This window comes from Canis lupus, chromosome 10 (genome assembly GCF_003254725.2).
Source record: "Canis lupus dingo isolate Sandy chromosome 10, ASM325472v2, whole genome shotgun sequence".
Lineage (NCBI taxonomy): Eukaryota > Metazoa > Chordata > Mammalia > Carnivora > Canidae > Canis > Canis lupus.
In genome coordinates this window covers 5,273,491-5,296,017 of record NC_064252.1, presented here as the reverse complement: position 1 = coordinate 5,296,017, position 22,527 = coordinate 5,273,491, and the positions used below count along the sequence as shown (strand labels likewise).

Sequence of the window (22,527 nt, the reverse complement as noted above, 5' to 3'; positions counted from 1 at the left end):
AGAAATCCAATCTGCATCATGGAGTCAGCATCATTGTATTTCTAGTTTCACGCATGGTGGATCCCTTATAGCGCTATATTTAATGTACTTCTAATTAAAGAGGTGGGGAGAACCCAAAGCTTTCTCTATGTTGTCTCATCTCATCTTTTTGTTTGTGCAGCTCATCATGTCAAAACGGGCACTTGCGAGGTGGTGGCACTCCACAGATGCTGTAATAAGAACAAGATAGAAGAGCGGTCACAGACGGTCAAGTGCTCCTGCTTCCCGGGGCAGGTGGCAGGCACCACACGAGCTGCTCCATCTTGTGTGGATGGTATGACTTCTTCCATTGCTCATGGTGGTCATGTAGCTGAGGATGGGTTAGAATTGGAATTCCACTATCATGTTGTTGACTGTGGTCAATGCTTAAGGGACCATGCCATAATCCTGTGGTTGATGAGAGATTAGTCGGGGGTGGGGGGCTGCATTCTGAAACCTCCTTCCAAAGTCCTTTGGAAGGAGGTCTAAGACCTCATGCAGTTTTGTAACAATAGGCATTACAATGAGGTTCCAACAAGTCCATGTGCTTCTTTCCTTGATACCATGAAATACTGATTTGCCAGGGGAGGGCATGTGTATGTAAATTAATTGGGAAAGGAGAGATGAAAATAGTGGATTAAATAGTATGGTTACCTAAACACACAGATGGTTCTTAAGAATGAAAAAAATTAAGCACCTTACAAATGAGAGAATTTGTAGTTGTATAGTGAATTCACATGAAATATTGATTTTTATGGAGATCCATCAAAATATTAATTACTTTATTGGAGGGTTCACCTAATTACAATAGGACATACATCTTTGTATGGGTCTATTCAATTACTGTTACCATAAATAATAATTTAAGAACTAGGGATCCCTGGGTGGCGCAGCGGTTTGGCGCCTGCCTTTGGCCCAGGGCGCGATCCTGGAGACCCGGGATCGAATCCCACGTCGGGCTCCCGGTGCATGGAGCCTGCTTCTCCCTCTGCCTGTGTCTCTGCCTCTCTCTCTCTCTGTGACTATCATGAATAAATAAATAAAATCTTTAAAAAAAAAAATTTAAGAACTTGTATTAGCATGGTTCATTCCTTGTGATGGTGGTTACTGCCCACAATAAAAAAAATTACATTAACTCTAATATCCTCCTAATTTTAGCCTACTTGTGGGAAGCATTACATTGATTCTAAAATATTGACTCTAAACTGGTAATAGGTTCATTTTTTATATGTTTAGGTAAATCAGTGCATGCATATGTCTATATAAGTTTCTTTCCAATCTGTTAGTTTTCATGAAGCCTGTATGTTCACATGAAAAATCCTTCCACATGTGCCTCTAATTAACAATACTATTTGTTAAGAGGCTAGAGCTCGTGTTGGGTGTCCTTACAACAATATACTAAAATATAAAATAAAAATCCTTTTAGTCAGAAAATCTAGAAAGATTTAGCCCCTTTGGATAAAAAAGAGAAGCATGCTTCCAAACCCAGTCTACCCAGTGGTGGGAAAAATCGGTGCCCTTTGTTTCTCTTCCAGTGTGCACCCAGGGAATTAACAAGCTCAAATAGAAAAACACTGAATGGATTTTTTTTTTAAATCTCCTGTAGCTTCAATAGTGGAACAGAAATGGTGGTGCCATATGCAGCCATGTCTTGAGGGAGAGGAGTGTAAAGTTCTCCCAGACCGGAAAGGATGGAGCTGTTCCTCTGGAAATAAAGTGAAAACAACCAGGGTAAGTGGACGGCCAGCTTGGGAAAACAGGAGGTCTCTGAACTTAGAGAGCATGGGCATGTACATCAGGAAGTGATGGTTGGAGAATGAAGAGTACTGTTCTCCATACTACACTCTCCCCACCACTGCCCATTTTCTTCCTAATTCATTTTTTTCACAGCACATTTTACTTTTACTCAGAAGAGCATATTCTATGGATTGCCATCAGCTGTCCTGTTATTTAATAAATTAATGTTGTGCGTTCCTTAATGAGATACTGCCAGTAATGTGAACCCCCCACCCCAAGGATGTATGTTAAATGCTGAGAAGTTGACCCCAACCCCTTATTCTTCTCATGGAGGGTAACTTGAATACATTCCTAGTGGGGGGGGGAGAATTTATTTTGTATATGACTCAATACAATTTCCCAACTAAGAGTCTTTCATTTTTATGAAAGTCATTATTTCAATCTCCCTGATTTCTGAGTCAGTAAATGGGTTTCTAATGGTTAACTTTGTAATGAGTTGCTGAGAGGACTTTGTAAATCTCAGGGTCAATATGAAAAGAAGAGTCTTCAGACAATGATATATTTCAGCATCCGGTGATTGACTTCAGGGGCATGGGAGAGAAGTGGAAAATGGTTAGCTTTACTCTTTGATTTCCTAATTAGCTCCATGGATATTCTGGACGAGAAGAATTTAAATTTTTTGTAGAATCGGCAAGTGAAAGTTCTGTCTTGTTTTGCTATTTGCTTTGAGGGGAATGCAGTCTATTGATTAGAATTGGATAATTGGGAAAAATTAGAGAGGGAGACAAACCATGAGACTCCTAACTCTGGGAAACGAACAAAGGGTTGCAGAAAGGGAGGTAGGTGGGGGGATTCGGTGACTCGGTGATGGGCACTGAGGAGGGCACCTGATGGGTTGAGCACTGGCTGTTATGCTGGGTGTGATCTAAATTGAATTTAAATTTTTAAAATGTTAAAAAAATAAATTAAAAGAATTGGATAATTGGGGACTAGAACAGAATTATAAATTGATGCTTTATAAAAAGTAACATAAAACTAGAGACTGGTTAATTTACCATTTTGTTTAATTATAGCAGTTTAAAAAAATGACCTTATCTGGACATATTCAAGTGGATTATTTTTAAATCTCATCAAATAATTCAATCTGTTGAATAACATGTTTAGTTCATTGGCTGAACTAAAGTAACACACAAAAGTAAGTAACAGGAGTAACTTAAGTTTCTAATAGCATAAATAATAACTTTGTATTTGTCAAATTATTCATGACTCTATTTGTTGGCTAAATGTTGACATACTTTTCTAAAATCTAGGGAGTACATGATCAGTTAATTAGAATAACTGTATTATTCAGTCAGTTAGCACATGATATAAACTATATTGATTTGTTAAAAACATCCTGGCAATATAAAATTTCCTTACAAGTTATTCATAGCATGAAAATATTTCCTGCCTAACACTATTAGTTCTTAGTCCAAAATAGTACTCATGGAACTTCACTGAAGATTTGAGATCCTGAGACAAATTAAAAAAAAAAAAGTAGCACTCTATGACCAAGCTGTTTTTTTTTTTTTTTTTTATTACTTCAGTGGACATGAGGAAGCTAACATTTATTGGATACTTAAAACATATGCCATAAACCGAACAAAGTACTTCATGTGAATGAGCTCATTTAATCCTCTTAACAGCCCAGTGAGGAAGATAATAATATTATCTCCTTTTTACAGATGAGTAAACCAAAGTTTCAAAACCTTCAGTGACTTCCCAAGGTCATACAGCTAATGAACAGGGAAGCCAGGGTTCAAACCAAGCCCTCCCATTCCAGAACCTACTCTCTTCACCTGTAGTTTAAACTAGATAATTTAACTTATTCTTAAGTAATAGTGAGGAAAGTTTCCTATCCTTCCATTCATATTAGGTAGACCTTTAAAATTATCGTTAACTTTCTGGATCATTGAAATGAAAAGGTCAAGACCATGTGACCTAAATTCCCATAGTAAATTGAGAAGTGCCGCTTCACTCCCTGCTGTGCCATATTCTCAGCGGTCCAAAGTTCAGCCTCTGTAATTCTTCACATTTAACCGGTTTTCATCATGTAATCAAACAAGATGTATGAGAGGCTGAGAACTTGGGAGTGAGGAAGACTATATCTAGATCCTTCAGGGTGTTTTATTAGTTATAAGGTGTTAGGCCACATATAGTGGGTTGTACTTCCTATTTTTATTTCATCTCTCTTGCCCTGAAGAAGAACCCCACTGAAGATACTGTAGAGGACTCATGCAACTGGAGATGTTTGTTTGTTTGTTTGTTTGTTCTAAGATTTTATTTATTCATAAAAGATGGAAAGAGAGAGAGAGGCAGAGAGAGAAACAGGCTCCATGCAGGAAGCGCCCCAAGTGGACTCGATCCCAAGTGGGACTCGATCACACCCTGAGCTGAAGGCAGACGCTCAACCACTGAGCCACCCAGGCGTCCCAACTGGAGATGTTTCTTAAATCACTTCTAAGATTCCTTCCAACTCTTAAGTCTCTGATTTTCATTTAAAAAGGCAAAATATTTATTCCCTGGTTTGGGCACCAATTCCCCCCCCCCAAAAAAAATAAAAAGGAAAAATCATCATATGTAAAACACTGATCCTGAAAGATGGATTTTTGAGAGCAATCAAAGTAAATTATTATCTTTTGTTTTTCTTCACAAGAAAACGATTTCTGGTGAGCATGAAGCTATGTAAACATTTCCAGCTAAAGGGCTATCATGGTATTCCGAATGGCTAGGCAAAATGATGTGCAATTTTGAATGTTTTTTGGCTTACAAGACAATTTGGGTAAATTTCCCTGAAGCCTCAAAAAAAAGTTTCCAAGTCATCAGGTTATTACTGTTCTGCTATTTCCCTGGAAATAGTACAAAAAGTATAGGAGATACAATTTTTTCAGATAGCTCTGGCACAGTATTACTTTGCACGCAGTGCAAGTGTTGGACAGAGGTAGTCCCTGCCGTAGATAACTAGCAGCCGTGTAACTGAGAAGGATTCCGATCATTATTTGATTCATTGGCCTTCTTGTTCATTTGCTGGTCTTAAATGACTTAGCTATGGCTGTGGGAGCCACGCAGCCCTGAAGCCATGATTGGCAGGCCCCAGCCACAAATGAGAAAAGTCCAGAAGGTAAGCATGCATAGGTTACAAAGTAACCCAAGAGCTGCTTGCAGCCAAAAGCCATTTGAGTCTCTTACACAAGATATGTTGGTCTTGTGGGATTATCACTGCAAGCAGAACAGCCCGAGAAATGATTAAAATTTGCAATAATGTACACCCTTCCTTTTAATTGCCCATATTCAATCTGGAGTGCTCTGGTTAGCCGAATGTTAGGAAAAAAGAGCAGTCAGCCAAAACCAGCAATGAGATTTGCTTAGCCTCAGCAGAGATGGGGTGGTACTTTCCAGAACTGACTACAGATCATGGGCTGGGTGAATTTCTCATTTAAGACTAATTTGGAGCTTACATTGTACTCCCTACTATAAATGTGAATTATATCCCCCTTTTCTGTCTTTGTACTATATTCAGGTAGCTGCTGCTTCTGACCCATTTTCTGTACGTCCCAACAAGGGAGAAAAGGCCAAGAATAGACAACCCTTGTTGGAACATCAATATTTTGCATACATGTTCTTCATTACCCCAAATGTTTAGTCTGGAGAGAAAGGAGGACGCATCACTGGTTTCCTGAACCCTATTTCTTACCTTAAAGGTGGAAACTTACGACTGCCTGTGACCTCTGTAATTATCTATTGTATATCTATTGTATTACTTTTAAGAACTCCTAAATTAAAAAGAAAGGAAGGAAAAGCCATGAGAGCCTTTTGATTTCAAACTCACTTTCAAAGATAAATAATAAAGAACTTTTCAAAGAGTCATTAATAAAAGAATAGTCTTTCCAGTGTGAAAGAGCACATAATTATACGCTAATTATATAATACAGGAGTAGCAGGGGGGGGAAAGGTGCTGGAGAGCTTGTAAAATTTGAGAAAAAAAAAATCTTTGATAACATTGTTGGAGCCTCAGAAAAAAAATAGACTGTGTTTCGTTTCTTTTAATGTTTTCTATTCTTTCTCTGTGGAACATCTCTGAAAGGAAGTCACATTTTGATTTTAGAATTCACAGCCCATGGCCAAGAGTACGGGCTCTAAACGTCAACGGTCGCGCAGCTCTTAAGTGTGATTCTTAAAAAAAAAAAAAAAAAAAAGTGTGATTCTTAGCTAAAGAAAGGTGACCTTCATCGTGTGCAAGATTTTGTATTTTCATTAGAGATCTCTTTCTGAATCACAAATCCCAGGCCTATTTACTTTTCATATACTTAAAATATTTTCTGAGTAATTTTTAACTAATTGGAATTCTTTCATCTTTACTAACTAAAGTGCCTTAAGCAGATAAGAACTCTAGTTTTTTAATGTCTCTTCAAATATATGTGGATTTTAAGTGCATCAATTATGATCTATTTTGGCGTATAATGCAAAGAAAATCAACAGATATTAAGAATTTCCCAGGCATAAACATCCTGTAATAATAATAATGCTGTTATTTCAGTCAAAGCAACAAAAGCATAGATGAAGGCATTTACTTAGCCCTTCCAGAGTATGAGGCATTCTAAGTGTATTGCAGGTATTATCTTATTTAATTTCCCAAACCACAGCAGGCACTAATGAGAGTATACACTAATGAGATGTATGGTATGGTCTCTGCCAACCAGGAGTATGCCGTTGAGGGGGGGAATGGATAGTGTACAGTTGCACTATTCTTGTTATCCATATGCAGTCCACTGACAATAAATATTGGAATCATGGATAAATATAAAAGTAACGTTGTTATAATAATGGGGTAGTAGAAGCCTTTAGTTCAGCCTCCTCATCTGCAAAATAAATGAGGGTACTGAGTTAGATTCAATTTCGAGTTCCTCTAACCAGGATTTATTTTTTGGTTCCACGTGCCAAAGACATTTCTGACTTCCTTTCCAGCTAAATTTATGTGACACTAATAAGTGGCTAATCTCAGAAGATAGATAAGTACTTGGGGTTTTAATCCGTTCCCTGTAAGGGAGAAAAGAAACAGCATCTTAGGATGCTTTGCTGATTTTTTTTTTTTCTTTGCTGATTAAAGCCTCAAGTCCTCTTCTTCCAGATGCTGCTGGATTTTATACCCAAGACTCAGTAACTGTTCTGGTTTTTTTGGTGGGGAGGGGCTGGGGGTGCTCGGAAAACTGTCCAGGGGCACTGTTCCTGCCCCAAGGTAACACACACACACAGAGCAAGGGGGAAAAGATTCACTTCCTCACCTTAAGAAGGTGCGATTTGTGTGAATTCTTCAAACACAGTGCTCTCTCTTGCCTTGCAAATTTAATCACAGACTTGGAATAGTGTAGTTCTTTCCTCATCAGCCCTTTCTTAACAGACACATTCACCGTTCATTTGTCTTCATCTCACCTCTGCTCAGGTCCTAAATTGCATCCTGGTCCACAGCACAGAGTATGGTGACCTTTAGGGCCCTTGTTTTCCAATTATTTTGACGGCACCTACAGTAGGAAATAGATCTTCCAGTATGATCCAGTGTACACACACACACTCACACTCCTATAGCCCACACTAAAATTAAGGTTCTAAGTTTTTTGTCTTATTTCCTTCCTTCTTACCTATCTTAGCCTCATAAATTGATTTTATGACCTGCCAACATGTTACAACATGCATTTTGACCACCAATACCTTAGGGAGTGGTGGCTGGCTGCCGCCACTAATTAGCAGAGATACAAACTCTTGATTAGACAATTTTCAAACCAATTCGCTTTTTACATTTTAAATATTTTTTACTCAAGGTTTTGGGGTCAAAAAATTTTATCATCTTATAAAATCTAGATTTCATAGGAAAGACTGCCAATACTGTGGGCATTCATTCAACAAGTGTTTATCAACTGTTGTTATGAGGTGCTATTCTAGGTTCCGCAGCACAATGTGGAGAAAATCCCAGATGGGGATCCCTGCCCTCATAGAGCAGATATACTAACAGCATGTAGGAGCTTTCTCTTGCTTCCTTCGCAAATTCCCGGATTTACCATGACAGTCAGTCATTCTCTGTAGGTAAGGCCGGCACAGCTTGGCTCAGTGGTTTCTTGGGTCTGGGTTTCACAAGGCTGAAGACATGGGGTGTGTGTCATCTTTCCACAGCAAGGCTGTGGGGGAGAATCTGCCTCCAAGCTCATTCAGGATGTTGACAATTCCATTTCTGTCAGAAGCCTCATTTCTGAGGTTTCTGTTCTTCTGGTCGCTACCATCAGGGAGCCTCTCTCACCTCCGTGGAAACGTCTGCTCTTCTGGTCACACTCACTCATTTTCAAACCAGCCATGGCACACATGGAGTCTTTCCCATACCTCAAATCTTTCATGCCTTAACCCTTCTGCTTCTAAGGGCCAGGTCGTACATTGGCTCCACCCAGATAACCTAGAGGACCGTCCTATGTTAAGGTCAGCTGTTGAGCAACTTTAATGACCTTGCAAAGTCTCTTCACAACAGTGTTTAGATTAGTGTTTATTTCAATAACAAGAGGACAGAAATCTCTGGAATTCTACCTATAACACAAGGGGAGAGAAAAAGTAAGTAGGTGAAGCAGACGGTATGGTAGATGGTGACAGGTGTTGTGGAAGAAAGGAAAGCAGGAGGGAGATGGAGAGCGCTGAGCAAAGGAGCTTGCGTGTTTGACTCAGTCTTGCAGGAGATGAGGGATGAGGCACATAGCTACCAAGGGGACAGGCTCTCCAGGTAAAGGGAAGGGAAGAAAGGACTGCTCTGGGAGCTGTTGTGGGAATATCACATTCAAGGGACAGCAATGATGCTGGTGGCTGGAGTGGAGTGAACAGGGCAACTGGTTGAATTTAGGATTGGAAGGGTAGCAGGAGGTGTATCACGACTGACCTAAATTTTTGTCCTGAGCATGTAGAATAATGAGGTTGCCAGTAGGTGAGATGGAGACAACTGTGGGAAGAGTATATTTTATGTATTGCATTAATATCCACTAAGTCTAGGTCCTTTAATTTATGGAAAAGTAAATCTAATAGAACATCTTGAACTTGGTATTTATTAAGAGTATGTAAAAAGTTTTTACTAGAGCAACAAATGCAAATATTGAGTGACGTTGATATTACAAAAGATTTAAAATCTCAGGGATCCCTGGGTGGCTTAGGGGTTTAGCACCTGCCTTTGGCCCAGGGCGTGATCCTGGAGTCCCGGGATCAAGTCCCACGTCGGGCTCCTGGCATGGAGCCTGCTTCTCCCTCCTCCTGTGTCTCTGCCTCTCTCTCTCTCTCTCCCTCTCTCTCATAAATAAATAAATCTTTAAAAGATTTAAAATCTCAAATGTTTGGAAAATATTTTAGGCACCATATAATTACTATGATAACATCAACTTTTTAAAAAGAAATATGGACAGAAATGGATTAATATATGGAAGGGTTTTTTTGCCCCTCAATTAGATAATGAATCCATAGGTAGGTAGAACAAGTTAGGTGTCCACGTAGTAGCATTAGTAAAAGTAACACTTAAACCTGGTATTTTAAGTTTGAGAGCTGCTTACTTAATTAATAATTTAATAGGGCCAGGAGTGTCTCCCTTGGTATTTCTTTACAGAGTTATTAGAAATCAAAGCAAAGACTTAAAAAATATATTATCAGGGCTCTATTTCCAAAACTGGCCTATAATTTTACAATTAAAATGAAAAATGGGCAACGTATGACTCCTATGAAGTTCCTTTAAAATTTAAATGTTTCTAGGGCAGCCCTGGTGGCTCAGCGGTTTAGCGCCACCTTTGGCCCAGGGCGTGATCCTGGAGACCCGGGATCAAGTCCCACATCGGGCTCCCTGCATGGAGCCTGCTTCTCCCTCTGCCTGTGTCTCTGCCTCTCTCTCTCTCTCTCTCTGTGTGTCTCTCATGAATAAATAAATAAAATCTTTTTAAAAAAAGATTTAAATGTTTCTGTAGGTTTTGAGCCAGGTGTTTATTTGTAGGTATTACTCTGAATATCGTGATTATCATCTTATAATTGATTGTCAATGTTCACACTTTGTAATAGGATCTAGTTTGGGCATGATAGGACTTCATTAGCAACTATGAGGTACATCTTTAGGCTCTTGCTTATGTCCTGTGAATTAAGTGGTGAGAACAACATCCTTCTCTCTTATCTGAGGGCTGAGGATTAAAATTCTGTCAGAGATTCATTATTATTTTTTAAACTGCAGAGCTTGATATTTGTTCAAAGGTAACTATTCTTGGGAGAGACAACACTGTCTTCTATTTTTGGTCATCTGGAGTGCCTTAACAAAAGAACAGTACCTCGTAGGATGTAGAGAGGATAATTGAAGATTCAAGGTATCCTACCTAGTGGGGGGTCTATGCCTTCTCCTTTTCCTGTGGTGGGTGATGTTCCTGGGAAAAACTATAGATAGCCTCCCCTGTATACATTCCCCATGGCTCCTTCTGCTACTCTTCATCAATGAGTTCAGGTCCAATTTCATTTTCTTACTTTGGACAATGGGATGAAAGTACCACTGAAAAATAAAAAGGAATTTTCCCACAAACCCAGAATTCCAAATGCTTTATGAATGGCACTGCAATTGTATAGGGAAACAAAGCTGGGGCCTAATTCCTAACTCCATGATGAGAGTGGACCCTAGGTCTCTGCTGTGCAGTCTGTCTCTTGGTTGTGAGGTGTGCGTAATACAAAGGGCAGAGTCAAGCTTCACTCTGTCGATGCCAACTTTTGGTGGGAAAAGAAGGCTTATAAAAGGACTTTGTGGATATTTATCTCAGAATAGAAGCACTAGGAGTAACATGTTTTAACTCATTTGAAGATCTTTCATCGTTCTTTCATATGAAGATCATCACCATCTTTCTTTCATATGGAAGAAAAAAATTTGACTTGTTCTGTGTGACCACAAGGAATACCTCCTGTGGTGTCAGCTCTAGGTGGTGTTAAGTGGGCTACCTTGGGAAATAGTAAACTCCCCATTTCTAGAAGTCTTCAATTTGTGAGTTAAAGGATGTGCAGAAATTCAGAGTTGGCTAGTTCACTTTACCATAACAGACAACAGCTTATGCAAAGGCATGGAGGTACAGAAGATGGTGTCTTTGCTCATGGAAGAGAAATCCGTTCATGGGGTAACCCTATGTGTGAGGGGAACCATGGCTGGCTGAGTTTCTATCATGATGCCCTTTAAAATGCCATACTAAAACTTGGATGTTATTCTCTAGGAAATAATAAACCACTGAAGAACCTTAAGGAGGAGAGGTGAAAGGTCTGGTTTATACTTCAGAAAATATAATTGTCTGCAATGTGTCACCTGCAAGGAATTGAGAGGTATATGAGAAAACAGGCTTGAACTAAGATAGGAAAGTGACATAATGGGCTGTCATTACCTAAGAAGTAGAATCAATAGGGTTTGGTATTAGTTAAACATATGAATTTAGTGAAAGGGAAAATCTCAGAAAGATTCTATTTTTGGCCTAACCTATATGGTGATATTAATTGATATGGACACACTGAGTTGGAGATATTGAATGGACAGTTTAATATACAGCCCTAGAGATGAAGACAGAAGTTTGAGAATAGTTACCCTCTAGATGATGAGGAAATGATTAAGAAGGCTGTCTCAGAAGGAATGTGTTGAAAGAGAAGAAGATCTAAGACATTTTAGCAGGTAATGTAGAAGAAGCTGCTGGCTAACGACATGAAGTGTGGACAGAGCAATTGGAAAACCAGCAGAACCTAGAGTTTGAGAAAATTCAGAAAGAGAGTTCCCAGGGACCCAGGGCTGTCAACTGATACAACAAACACACAGAACCTACCAGATAATGTGGACTTTAAACTCCTTTCCAAACATGACATTTATAAGAAATATTAGAAGTTCACAATCCAGTAGTTGAATATGATTTACTTTCATAATCTTAAAACTTGCCTCCTCATTGGATGTTGCCATTGGTAACACATTGAAAATATTGTAGAGGGATGCCTGAGTGGCTTAGCAGTTGAGGGTCTGCCTTTGGTTCAAGGCGTGATCCTGGATCCATGGATCGAGTCCCACATCGGGCTCCCTGCCTGCTTCTCTCTCTGCCTATGTCTCTGCCTCTCTCTCTGTGTCCCTCATGAATACATAAAATCTTTAAAGTAGAATGCACTATAAGAAACATTTTTAGGGATCCCTGGGTGGCTCAGCAGTTTAGTGCTGCCTTCAGTCCAGGGCGTGATCCTGGAGACCCAGAATCGAGTCCACGTCAAGCTCCCTGCATGGAGCCTGCTTCTCCCTCTGCCTGTGTCTCTGTGTATCTCTCTCTCTCTGTGTCTCTCATGAATAAATAAATAAAATCTTTTTTTAAAAAAGGAAACATTTTTAAAATAAGAATAGGGGCACCTGATTGGTGCAGTCCTTTAAGCTTCCAAGAGTACTTGGTTAGGGTCAGTGAGATCAAGCCATGTGGGCTCCATGCTCAGCAGGGAGTCTGCTTCAGATTCTCTCCCCCCTGCCATCTTGTTCTCTCTCTCTCTCTCTCTCTCTCTCAAATAAGTAAATAAATCTTAAAACAAGAATAGGAGAATTAAACTCCATTTAAGGGTAACTAGTCTATTTATTTGTTTATTCACTCTGTAAAGATAAATTGAATGTCCAAGATGTAGCCATGTGCTTGATACTGTGGGAGGCTTGGGCGAGGCAAATTTTAAAAAATCGTAGCCCTTTGCTGTCCAGGAGCTCATAGACAAAATCACTGTCATGTACAGAATTGGTAGAACAGGGCCCCTGGGTGGCTCAGTGGTTGAGCATGATCCTGGGATCTGAGATCGAGTCCCACATCGGGCTCCCTGCATGGAGCCCTCTGCCTGTGTCTCTCTCTCTCTCTCTGTCTCTCATGAATAAATAAAATCTTTTAAAAAAATTGGCAGAGCAAAGATTTGTATGAGTGTCATAGGAGTATGTTGGCAGTTTAGTATTGCATGGTCCATAGTCCTCCTAAAACTCAAAGAGAGCAGATTTTGATGCCACTCAACGCCAATTTACTCAGTTTGTCTCCTTAATATATAGTGACTAAGCACGATCAAAATATGATGTTCATGATGTTCAAGGCACAACTGACTCATAGTTGATGGTATACCATCATAAGAAAACAAAGCTTTTTGGATTAGACAATTAAGTGATTTTAAAGTTTTCTACCAGTGACAAAATATGAGCTAGAAGAGAGGTAAAGAAGAATTTTGTGTGGGGGGCCATAGTAATAACTAATTAAATGAAAAAATACCTTAAAATTGTGACCTTCAAATAAGAATATTGGAACCTAATTGTACACATTTAATACTGCTTTAAGCTTATAGAACACTTTCAAAAATCATTTATATTAGAAATCATTCATTTGAAAAGATATAAAACTAAAATTACCAAATTAGAACAAAGAAACAAGAATTTTTATTATTCATAGTAAACTAGGGAATTCCGTTTCTCATAATATTTAATACTGAACTTTTTCAAGATCAGAGTTATTTAGCTGTTGAAAGTACCCTCAGCTCTTGTGGTTTTGTGTTACTGGGTTTTGCTTCTATATTAAGTAGCAATGTTGGCTTTCCATGATTTATGGTAGGATTAGCCCAAAGTCAATAAAGGGCTATTCTGTTGAGGTTCTGTTTACTGTTGACTACTTTACCTTTATTGCTTATTCTCTTCTGGTGACAAACATTTTTTACCTTCACCTCATAGTACCTGGTTTTCTTTTAACAGGACTGCGAAGAGAATAGGAGTGAGAGACAGACTTAGTAATACCAGACAGTGTAAATTCATTTTCAAAGGATGTTTGAAGATAATTGAATACAATCTGTACTTTGCAACTTTAAAATAACCTATTCTTGAAAGGGCTGTTGGAATAATTGTGGGGAGAGTTGATGTGGTCAGATTGTTTCTAGGATTCATATACTGAGATGCTTTTATGCTATCTTGAAAGAAATAAAATTGAATATTCTCCACAGACACTTTGGCTGACAGACAGAAAAATTTAAACAGGTATCATGATTAGAAATCTCAACCTCCAACTTCAATTACAACATATGATCGATTCGTGAGATTACTGAAGGCAAATGTCTGGCAGACAGTCAACCACTGTTTGAGATTAAATTTCACGAATGAAATCAACTTGTTGGGAGCACCCTTGCATATATATATATAACATAGATGTGAACTATCTGCCTCCACATTTTAACTTTGAAGATTTCTTCTAGGAGCTGTAAGGGAATTCCTTAGGAACAGGATTAGGATAAAAGCTGTTAATGTTAAATTTGGCAAATTGACATTTCACCTACGTAGTAGTTAAGTAGGAGACCCTATTCAGTGAAACTGTATCATGTTGCTCTATGGTACCAAAGGTTTCTTAACATGAAAGTGTTATCAGTGGACTAAAAAAAAAAAATCTAGGGTAGAATTATTTTTGATAGTACCAGTAACCTCTCACTAAGGGTTCAGCCTTTCTGAATTTACTGAGTTTATAGAAAGATGAAGACACTGTCAGGAAGGATCAGGTCATTTTTAATTCACCATTTTCCTCCAGCGTAGCCACTCATGGTTGCTGTGCTATGATGTTGTCAAGGTCCCACAGGCCTTATAAACCTAATCTCATTCTTTGATTTCTTCTTTACTGTGGTTCTTTCAGCCTCATCCTCGCAAATGTATACCAACTTTGTCTCATGGTGAATGCTAACAGAGAATGCTGTGCACTTCCAAAGTGCTCCTGGGTGAGTTCTGCTAAAATGAGGATAGGGTCCTAGTGATGCCGTCCAGTGCTTATGAGATATATGGCAATCTTGTTGAGTCTTGCTGATGATTTCACATACCGTTTGCTTTGAAATGGGAATACCAGATTCTCCAGAGCATTTACCTTCTTTTCTCTTTTTTTCTCTAGTAAAAATAGGAGCTGTGTAAACCAATCATGAAAATAGACTAATCCCTGTTCAAAATGCAGATGTCTGCTACCTCTTAATAGGTTTTATAAGAGGAAAGGTCATCCTTGGAGAGTCTCATTCAAGTTCCACTAGAGAGCAGTTCAACAAGTATTATAGCTGTTGTTTAATCATCAAATAATCTTGTTTATTCACAAGGTGGTAAAGTATGGGGATTGTATGTTCAGAAAGTCAAAGTCAAGGGGAAGGAATTCATTGGTATGATGGTTAATCTTCTATATCAATTTGTCTTGGCCATAATGCCCAGATATTTGACTAAACGTTATTCTAGATATTTCTGTGAGGGTGTTTTTTTGGTGTCATTTGCGTTTAAATTGGTAAACTTTGAGTAGAGCAGATTTTCCTCCATAATGTGAGTGGACCTCATCCAATCAAAGACCTGAATAGAACAAAAGGCGGACCTCCTATGTCCTAACACACTTGGGTATTTTATTTGCAACAGTATTTAAAAAAGGATAGAAGGTATAAGACAGCAATCACATTGATAATAAGTCTTTTGATGAGTGACAACTTGTGCCAGGTACTATGCTATATATCATCTAAACAAAATATTTCTAATAATTACCCACTGGCATTGTAAGTCTTATTATTCCTTAGTACAGATCAGAAAAAGAGGCCCCAAGAAATTAACTCTCTTAAAGCTACATAATTAGTAACTGACAAAGGTCAAACATAAATCTAATTCCAAAGTTTATACTATTTCCAATTAAATATATTGTTTCATAAGAAGTGTAACAATTCTAGGTGCCATGTAACCATTACAATGTAAATATATCTTCTGGAATATTTTCTCAGGAAGTTCTGACTAATACTGACATGACTATCATTTGTTCTTCAAATGTTATGACTGCATAGTTGATATTCTTAGAAGAATTACTGTGGTTGTTTAATACCATGCACATGTATAATCATCCATGTACAATTACAAGGGCTAAAGAACTAGATCCACTAATAAAAGTGAAGACATCTCTGTAGTTAGAAGCCAGATAAAATGATGGTAGTAGTTTTTACAAGGTATTATGTGAGGAATTGGCAGCTTTCACAGGGGAAACAATACCATTCATCAAGATCCATCTGCTGTACGGTACATCCACAGGGAGGAACTTTTATACTAAGACGAAAACAAGGCAAAAAGTCTTATGTATCTGATCTTCATCAGACATAAAGACATCTTGAACAAGACCTAGGCATGCAGAGTTATAACCATTGCACCAATATTAAAGTGAGAATCTCTGGAGACTCAAAATGCAGTGAAATCACTTAAGTAACCTTTTCTCTATGACTTTCAATTGTCAATCGTTGTATTTGCTTAATGGATGGTCTATACAAAATTTATAATTGCAAGTCATTGACTCTGTTTTAGGTACTCATATAATAACTCCTCTTGATCAGGTTTCTAAGATAAGCATTAGACTCAATTTCTATGGATTATAGAAAACCGTTCCCTAAAATTTTAGGTATTGGCCCTCATTTTGATGCTGTCTTGATAAGGATTAAAGATATTTTTTTCAGTTATTAAAATAATATTGAGGGCAGCCCAGGTGGCTCAGCAGCTTAGCGCCTGCTTTCAGCCCAGGGCATGATCCTGGAGACCCGGGATTGAGTCTCGCATTGGGCTCCCTACAGGGAGCCTGCTTCTTCCTCTGCCTGTGTCTCTGCCTCTCTGTGTCTCTCATGAATAAATAAATAAAATCTTTAAAAAATAATAATACTGAATATCTGCTATGTCTCAGGGTCTATACTAAACCCTGGGATACATATATGAGTAAGACATAGTCTTCCCAGGAGACTTTCCCGCTCATGATCTGATGGGATGGCCTCTGTATTAGACGAGGCTAAAAAGGAAAAAAACAAAGCTTCAAATATCAGTAATTTAAAACAACAAGGATTTATATCCTACTCAGGATATATCCTCATCATAGGTGACCTCAAAGTGTCCATTCTGGGTTGACCTCTTTCTATAACTAAGAGTGATGTGCAGACATGGTCTGGTATGTTGTTGGTTATCATGATAGAAGGAAAGATAATTCTGGAGGGGTATGCACTAGCAATTATATAAGCAGCCCTGAAACAACAAATATGGCCACAATTCTTGGTCAAAACGACTATGGATATACCCAACTGCAGTGGGTTCAAAAATGAACTCTTTCTTTAGGGGTTCTGGATCAAGATGGCAACATAGAAAGATCCTTCCATGGACACACCAAGTCTATAGCTATATATGGTACAGTTTCTTTTGTAAAATTTTTTATTTAAGTTCAATTTAATTAACATATCCTGTATTATTAGTTTCAGAGGTAGAATTTAGTGATTTATCAGTTGCATACAAAACCCAGTGTTCATTACTTCAAGTGCCCTCCTTAATGCCCATCACCCAGTTATTCTATCACCCCATCCACCTCCCCTCCAACAGCCCTCAGTTTGTTTCCTATAGTTGAGAGTCTCTTATGGTTTGTTTCCCTCTCCATTTGTCTTATTTTTTTAGGGAACAGTTTTTTTATTTTTTTATTTTATTATTATTATTTTTTGGAACAGTTTTTTTAAACAAAACTTTAAGGCTGGCTGAGCAACCCCTACACATAAAATGGGTAGGAGAGACAGGGACACAATCTCACTATAAACGCCAGCCCTGGTCCAGCAGCCCATGATTGGGAGAGTACTCAAAGCCTTGGAGCTTTTCCCTGAGGAGCAAAGGGTTGGAACCTCATATTGGACACAATAATTTTTAAGATTCAAACTTTTAAGTTTGTCTTTTAAGAGACAAACTGCCAGAAGATCGAGCTTTGAAAAGCAATGGAACTATTGTTCATAAGACCTACAAAGCTGTGATAAATTGGGAAATATCTCTTAAAGGGCTTGTGTACTTGGACTCATCTGCCCCAGGGCCCTGCTCAGAGGCAGCAGATCATGCTCAGACTTTAAGTGAAATTAAAGTGTTGGCCTGAGGGGCAGGCCTCTCATTTAACATACACATTTAAAAGTCCACTGGAATACTTTCTGGGGATGAAAACTGGCCAGCACCATCTTCATACTCTCCCTATGACTTATTCTACCTCTTAGGTGCCAGCTTGTTTTTTTTTCCTGGCAGATTGGCTTCATGGGTGAATTCCAGCAAACATGTAAAGAAGAGTTAATATCTATTCTGTTCCCAAAACATAGAAAAGGAAAGAAAACTTCCAAATTCGTTCTATGAGGCCAGCATTTACCTGATACCAAAACAAGATGGCACTAAAAGAGAACTATAGGCCAATATCCCTCATGAGCACAGACACCAAAGTTCTCAACAATATATTAGATCATGTGGAATTTAAGATACAAAACAAATGAGCAAAGGGGGGGGGAACAAGAGAGAGAGACAAACCAAGAAACAGACTCTTAATTATATTTAGAGAACAAATTGATGGTTACCAGAGGGGAGGTAAGTTGGGGGATGGGTGAAATATGTGATGGGGATTAAGGAGTGCACATGTTGTAATGAGCACCAGTTGATATATAGAATTGCTGACTGATTCAGTATATTGTACCTCTGAAACTAATGTAACACTATGTTAATTTGAATTAAAATAAAAACTTAAAAAAAGAGAAAATCTGTTACATATATATGTATATGTGTGTATATATATGTGTGTGTGTGTATATATATATATATAGTGGAATATTTCCAGCCAGAAAAAAGAAGGAATTCTTGCCATCTGCAGCAACATGGATGGACCTAGAGGGCATTATGTTAAATAAGTCAGGTGTAGAAAGACAAATACTATATGATATCTCTTATATGTGGAATATAAACAAAAGAAATCAAAACAAAAATAACCCCAGAGCACCAAGCTTCTAGAGAACAGATTGTGTTGGAGGTGGACCAAACGGGTGTAGGGTGTCAAAATGCACACCCTTCCAGTTATAGCATAATTAAGTCACTGGGACGTTAAGTACAGCATGGTGACTATAGTTTACAATACAGTATTACCTATTTAAAAACTGCTAAGAGACTAAATCTTAAAAGTTATCATCCCATCCAAAAACATTTTTTTTAATTTATTTTTTATTGGTGTTCAATTTACTAACATACAGAATAACACCCAGTGCCCGTCACCCATTCACTCCCAACCCCCGTCCTCCTCCTCTTCTATCATCCAAAAACATTTTGAATTACATGGTGATCCTTGTAATTATTTTGCAGTGTACACAAATATTAAATCACGTTGTGCACCTGAAACTAATGTGTTATGTCAATTATATCAATAAAAATTAAGATTTTTTTAAAAAGAAGCAGAATCTTTTTATATGGCTAGGGGATTTTTTTTTTAAATGCCTGCAAGTTTGGAAATCTGTGTATAAATTTGGAGGTTTTTTTTTTTAATAATTATAACAAGATCTTGTTCATATTAATAATATAACATTGAGCATTCTCACTCACGTTAGTCACTTATCAAGCATTGAGAACACGGTATACATGTCACTTTGGTGAACACCAAGAAATATCACGATAAGCACACTTCCTACAGGAAGATCACAGGAGTTGCACTGCTGGTATGTATAAATAATGACACTGTTGGAGCACAGAATTTTTTCATATTACCTCTGTCCACTTTTCCCTTTAATCCAGAGAACAAACGGTAGGGAAATCATGGAGGCTTCAAATTTTGCCCAAGGGAGCATATGTCTTTTGCCAAGAAAAAAAAAAAAAAAGAAAAAAGAAAAAGAAAAAGAAAAAAAAAAAGAAGTCTCCTAATGAGAACTGTCCTTTAAATAAAATATAAAGGTTTACTCTTTATTTTTTTTTAATTTATTTTTTATTGGTGTTCAATTTACTAACATACAGAATAACACCCAGTGCCCGTCACCCATTCACTCCCACCCCCCGCCCTCCTCCCCTTCTACCACCCCTAGTTCGTTTCCCAGAGTTAGCAGTCTTTACGTTCTGTCTCCCCTTCTGATATTTCCCACACATTTCTTCTCCCTTCCCTTATATTCCCTTTCACTATTATTTATATTCCCCAATTGAATGAGAACATATAATGTTTGTCCTTCTCCGACTGACTTACTTCACTCAGCATAATACCCTCCAGTTCCATCCACGTTGAAGCAAATGGTGGGTATTTGGCATTTCTAATAGCTGAGGAATATTCCGTTGTATACATAAACCACATCTTCTTTATCCATCATCTTTCGTTGTACACCGAGGCTCCTTCCACAGTTTGGCTATCGTGGCCATTGCTGCTATAAACATCGGGGTGCAGGTGTCCCGGCATTTCATTGCATTTGTATCTTTGGGGTAAATCCCCAACAGTGCAATTGCTGGGTCATAGGGCAGGTATATTTTTAACTGTTTGAGGAACCTCCACACAGTTTTCCAGAGTGGCTGCACCAGTTCACATTCCCACCAACAGTGTAAGAGGGTTCCCTTTTCTCCGCATCCTCTCCAACATTTGTTGTTTCCTGCCTTGTTAATTTTCCCCATTCTCACTGGTGTGAGGTGGTATCTCATTGTAGTTTTGATTTGTATTTCCCTGATGGCAAGTGATGCAGAGCATTTTCTCATATGCATGTTGGCCATGTCTATGTCTTCCTCTGTGAGATTTCTGTTCATGTCTTTTGCCCATTTCATGATTGGATTGTTTGTTTCTTTGGTGTTGAGTTTAATAAGTTCTTTATAGATCTTGGAAACTAGCCCTTTATCTGATATGTCATTTGTAAATATCTTCTCCCATTCTGTAGGTTGTCTTTGAGATTTTGAGGTTTTTTGAACTCTGTGTGTTGTACCTGTCAATGGAGATAGAACAAAATCATACCTGAATCTGAATTTGCTAAGCTTTATCGAACATCTCTTCAATGCCAGTCATTATATTAGAAACTAGATATCAAAGACAGATATAGTCACAATTTTTGTGCTGAATGGAGATGCCACTTCTTATGTATATTGTCTTGTCCCATCTACAGTGGAAATTTAATGTATTTTTTCTGACCTACCTCCTCAGGTTACATACCTCTTATTATGGAATATACTGAAGTTATTATTATGAAATAACTGAAGATCAGTTAGGAAAGAAAGGGGAGTCTTTTGGGAATATATTCAAGACAAGTAATTTGAAAAGTTATCATTCTAAATCATCCATGCCTAACATACACATTTTTTCTAAGAACAGCAACAACAGAAACCATTATTACACCGAAGAAAATAACCTCATTCGTTAGTCCTACCACATATAAAAAGCTAAGAAACTAGTCATTGGAAACATAGTCTAGAGCTGGTATGCCTGGTGATGTAGTCTAATAAATATGCAAGAAAGTGTTGTTCCTTGGGAAGGCAGTAATAATCTGTGTTTATGAAGACTTTTACATGAAAAAAAAATTGCTCTAAGACTCCAGAATGTTTCCAGCAGTTGTATTAGCTTTGCCTTAATCACTCACAGTGGATGCACTGCCAGGAGCTGTTGGTCTATTCTTACAATGGGTCCTATTTGCCTCAATGAGAAATGGCTGCTGTGTTCTCTTAAGAATATCTTCAAGGATGGTGTAAGGATTAAGAAACCAATCTCTAGAGTCAGATTACTTGGGTTCACATCTCAGCTCTGCCACTGATTAGCTGGTGGCCTCGGGCAAGTTAGATCCATACTCCTCAGTTTGCACATCTGTGGGACTGAGATAATAGCATGTCCACCACATAGGTCCCCTCTATTGATTAAATGAGTTAATATTTGTATGGAAATATAAAATATTTCCTATTCATGGGTAAGGGCTGTATATACTTGGTAAGTAAAGTACATTAATCAAGAAAGTTGTCAATAGGCTCATAAAATGGGCCAGCTTTTTCCGAACTCAAACAGGAACATTATTATTCCAAGTGGTCAGTCTTATTAAATAAGTACTAATATAGAGATAGCTCAAGACTTCCTTTATCACCTCCATTTCTGCTCCTGCAGAAACGGTTTCTCCTTTACAGCCACCAGAAAATAGGACTTTTGAGGACTTATCAGAGCTTTGAAGTGAGTAGGCAATTTTTTTTCCCCTGAACATTGCAATTATTGTTATTTACTCAACTGGTAGTCTACATCCATTGGCACAATTCAAAGATAATCTCCAAAGGAAGTTTCCTTTAATGGTTAAAAGGTTTTATTCACTTGAGAGAGGGAAGTGTTGTGCCAGGGTTTATATGCTAGGTTTGTGGGTTTTTGTTTTTTTTTTTTCATTTTAAGTTTTTTGTACTTGTTTGCCTATGGCAATTTAAGATGAGGTTAACTTGGAGTAGTTGGTACAAGCAGTAAAGGATTGTTTTATTGAATGCTGAGCTACTCTTGCCCATTTTGCCATTACTAATACAGCATTAATGTTCTTACTAAATCACAAAAACACCAAGTAGAAACTGATGCTGAAAGTGTTTATAGATATTCAGCAATTAGCAGAGGCTAATAATTCCTATTTATGGAATAACAAATAAAACCTAAGTGATTTTTTTTAACCTCAGTACATTTCAAACAAAATGTGTTATATATATAAGCTTTTGCTCTTAGGAAAGACAAAAATTGTGTTAGACCTTATGTGCATAATATGCCCTGCCTTCTTTATAACTTATCCTGACTCTAGTATGACCTTTGAAAATAAAACAGACTTTGCACAAGAAATGTATAGCTTTGGAAGGGACAACCTTAGTATCAGAAAGCCACAAATGATCCATACTTAATGCCTCATATAATTAGAGTTAATATTTTATAATAACAATGGAATAGTAAAAATATTCTTAGTATATAAACT

General features: G+C 38.0%; 1 protein-coding gene across 2 annotated transcripts in view; it reads left to right on the top strand.

Moving 5' to 3' along the window:
* Nucleotides 1–22,527, top strand: part of TAFA2 (TAFA chemokine like family member 2) — a 448,988-nt gene that overhangs the window by 410,112 nt on the left and 16,349 nt on the right. For both annotated transcript variants that reach the window (XM_025476775.3, XM_049115111.1), the window contains exons 3-4: nt 161–313; nt 1,625–1,749. In XM_025476775.3, coding sequence (XP_025332560.1) covers nt 161–313; nt 1,625–1,749 — 278 coding nt within the window. The remainder of the gene's footprint in view (nt 1–160; nt 314–1,624; nt 1,750–22,527) is intronic.